Source organism: Antrostomus carolinensis, unplaced genomic scaffold (assembly GCF_000700745.2).
Source record: "Antrostomus carolinensis isolate BGI_N321 unplaced genomic scaffold, ASM70074v2 scaffold42983, whole genome shotgun sequence".
Taxonomy (NCBI): Eukaryota; Metazoa; Chordata; class Aves; order Caprimulgiformes; family Caprimulgidae; genus Antrostomus; species Antrostomus carolinensis.
This window is the reverse complement of record NW_010303968.1, coordinates 5,408-8,824: the sequence shown is the minus strand read 5'-3', so window position 1 is coordinate 8,824 and position 3,417 is coordinate 5,408. Positions and strand designations below refer to the sequence as shown.

The following is a 3,417-nucleotide window of genomic DNA, read 5'->3' as shown; positions in this document are numbered from 1 at the left end:
AGTCCAAGGACTATGAGAAGGAAAATATAAGGCGAATAAAGGAGATTCAGAAGAAGTGCAAAGAGAAGGAGCGAGCCCAAGAGCACAGCCAGCCCAAGCCTGTGAAAGCTCTGTGGAAATCCCAGAAATATGAACACGTGGAGTCAAAGGTGAAGGCCAAACTGCAGGTTGGTACCCACTGAGCTCTTGAACTCTCCTGGCCTGGGATGTGGGTCAGCCAAGAGGTTCTGTAGGATTGTGGAGATGGGGGAGTACCAGAACCTATGGGTCTGGGGGCAACTTGGTGCTGAAGCATGATAGTCAGATGTGACTGAGCTCTGTGCTGAGCATGAGTGTTTGGCTTGGGTCTGGAGAGCACTTGCTGTAATAATCCCCATCCTATCTGACCAAGGAGAGTCCCCACGCAGGGGAAGCTGAGAAGAGAAAAATCTCATCGCATCATCTGCCTGGGGGCTCCTACTTGGCCCTGTGGTTCTTGGGGATCTAAAGGTGGTTCCTGAGGGGTGTGGAGCAGCCCTCACAGACATACTCCCCGTCTAGAGGTGCATCCAGCTGGCTTTTCAGCTTCCCAGGGTTTGGGGCAGTGATTGTCTGGAATTTGTGCCAAAAGGCTTTGGTATTCTGCCCCACAGATCATGGTCCACTGAGGTAGGTCTTCTGGCTGCATCAAACCTCAGTCCAGCTCTTGCCACCCTGTGGCCCCACGGTGGGTTGTGTATCTCCAGATTCTTCTCCAAGCGCTTGCCCTGGTGAATAACCACTGCGTGGTGGGGGCTCACAGACATCTCCAGGCAGTCAGGGTGGAGACCTCGTAGCTCCAGCACAACCCATGAGGTTGTAGGTATCTCCTGTACTCTGTACACCTGCCTGTGGGAGAAGGAATCAGGGCCGTGCCTTGCTCCCTCAGGCTTTCTCCACCGCTGAAACGAGCGAGTGTCCGGCTTTGGGAAGGTTTTGGTTCACTTCTGGCTTCTTTCTTTTTCTTTCTCGGGATAATTTTTTCTCTTCGTCTGGGTTCCTTGTGTTTAAATGGCATCTCTGTTGGAAGGCTTTGCAAAATGCACCAAAGCAGTGGTACCTGTTTGTGCAGACAGTTAAGGCCTGTTGGGAGAGGGAAGGAGAGCTCCATCACTATCTTTGGGTGGATCCACTGTCATCAGTCTGGATTTGGGAGACCCCTGTCATGCAGGTGACCTCTGTGTGTTCAATTGGCCTCTTCCTTCATCTAGAAGCAGGCACTGCAGCTCCCATGGATGGGGTTGGTTCTGACTGTGTGGTGGGTGGGTTGTGCCCACCTCATTGTAGTGACCTCCTAGAGCAGAGGCCTTGGGGCTCCCTTCCAGCTCAGCCTCATGTGGGAGAAGCTCCCTGAGGAAGGGGAAGTGCAGTGCTGCTGCTTTGGCTGGTAAGCTGCTGGCTCTCTGGAGTAGCCTTGAGCTGTTTGATCCTACATTCCCATTGGCCTCAGGATTGTTGGCTGCCAGGAGAGGGCTTTGTCCTTCTGCAAGTCCCTGGTAGCCTTCACGGTCTCTGTTGTGTCTTTGCAGCCAACCAGGCTGTGTGGACACAGGGAACTGCTGCTTGTGCAGATGGTGAGCGCAAGCCTTGAGCTCTGCCACTTACACAAGCCTTCCCTTGGTGCTCCCTTCCTGAGTTGGAACCTTCAAGTTCCTCCTCCTCTCTTCATTGCTTCCCTCTGCTCTGTGACCCTCACGCCAACTTTTGGCACTAAAATTATGTGTCGATAACAACTGCAAAAATTGTCAAGATGATTTCCAAGCCAGTGGTTCCAAATGCTGTGTCCCTTCTTCCCGGTGTGCCACCAACCTCTCTGATGTCTGTGACCCTTCCACACACAATAGCAAACCCATGTGTGCTTTAGGAACACCAGCCTACGCTCTTGTTTGACAAATCCCCTGGGTTAGAGGAAGGTTGGGATACTTTCTTCTTTTGTTTTGGGGAAAGGGGGGGTCCCTAGGCAGGTTTTTGCATGGTGTGTTACTTGTGCTCTGCAGATTCCTCCAGAGAGAGGTGGCAAGAGGCGTTGGTGCTGACTCGCGTTGCTGTGGCTCCCCTAGAGCTGAGGTGTTCCCTGTGAAGGATCTCCATCTTCTGTGGAACTGCTGCTCAGAGTTAAAGTTGATTCTGTTAGGTCTTGATGTCCAACACAGAGTTTCTTTTCTCTCACCTGTCCCTCAGGCTGTTAATTGTAGCAGCTGCTTTCTAAAGGCTCTGACAGTCTCGGTGCTCCTGCGGAGGAAGATGGGACACGCTGTGCTCTGCTAGCACGCTCCTGGGATCACAGACTTGTTGGACTTCAAACCGACCGCGCTAGGCAAAGGTGCTTCTCATTAACCTACAGGAGAGATCTGGGTCTCCTGGCTTCTGTTGAAACAAGACTGATTGTCTTTGGAGTGTGATCAGTCTGGGCACTGCTGAGGGCATCGCGTACCCTGGTCCTTACACCAAAACTCCTGATGGGACTGTCCTGTCCCACCCCCAGTCTTCAGGTCTGCCAAGCTAAATGGGCCAGGCAAAGAAGAATGTGCCTAGGGGACTGCACTTCAGCTGAGACCCTGGGTACCTGTAAAGGTCTGGAGGTTGCCCTGTGCAGTTCCTGTCACTTCCAAGAGCAGAGCAGCACCCTCATGACATTTACCGTAAGATCACCCATTTGCCACAAAGTCAACTTTCAGTTTGCAGGGTTTTTTTGCAACAAGACTGTCTGAGATAGTCCCCAGACCACCTGTTAGACATCAAGTAATGTCACCTTGTGCCAGCGCTAACCGCAGCCTTTGAAGGTGCCTCTCAGATGCAATTCCACCCTCCCAAAACTACCAGAGTCTTTCACTCTCTGCTCTTCTTTCTGTCTAGAGGAGCATAACCACAGATTTGGGGCGCTGAGCAGAGCAGCGCTTAAGAACAGCATCTCGACAGTCAGCTTCATGCCTGCCCGTGCCATTTCATTAAAGCTTTGCTGCAGCAGAGCTCTGGATTTGTGGAGGTGGGACGGCTCCTCCTGGGATTTCAGGTTCTCCAGTGTTGCCAACAATGGAGACTGGCATGTGTCTCGACGTCAGCAGGTTTACTCCACGCTGCCATTTGCCCTTTTCACAGGAAGATCTCTGCTTTTTAAGGAGTTGCCATCGCTGTTGGGATGGACCATCCATCCATTTAAATTGTCCCTAGCTCTGGTAGGTGACTCTGTTGGGTTATCTGGCGTTGCTCTCGTTTCATGTTTACCAGATTAGTCACTAAAGAACAGCTCTCCAGTCAATGCTACACGTGCGTTTGATCCCAGTGTGTGCTTCTGCAGATTTGTTACCTTTTTTTAGTGTTTCTTTACAAAGTTCAGTTGCCCAGTCCAGATTTGTTGCTGTAGGCAGACCGTTTGGCCTCTGCTGGCTCTGTACAGAT

At 51.7% G+C, this 3,417-nt stretch overlaps 1 protein-coding gene across 1 annotated transcript in view; it reads left to right on the top strand.

The window, feature by feature from the left end:
- ENKD1 (enkurin domain containing 1) overlaps positions 1-3,417 on the top strand; it is a 7,894-nt gene that overhangs the window by 461 nt on the left and 4,016 nt on the right. The window contains exon 2 of the mRNA XM_029084089.1: positions 3-167. Within this exon, the coding sequence (XP_028939922.1) occupies positions 3-167 (165 nt within the window). The remainder of the gene's footprint in view (positions 1-2; positions 168-3,417) is intronic.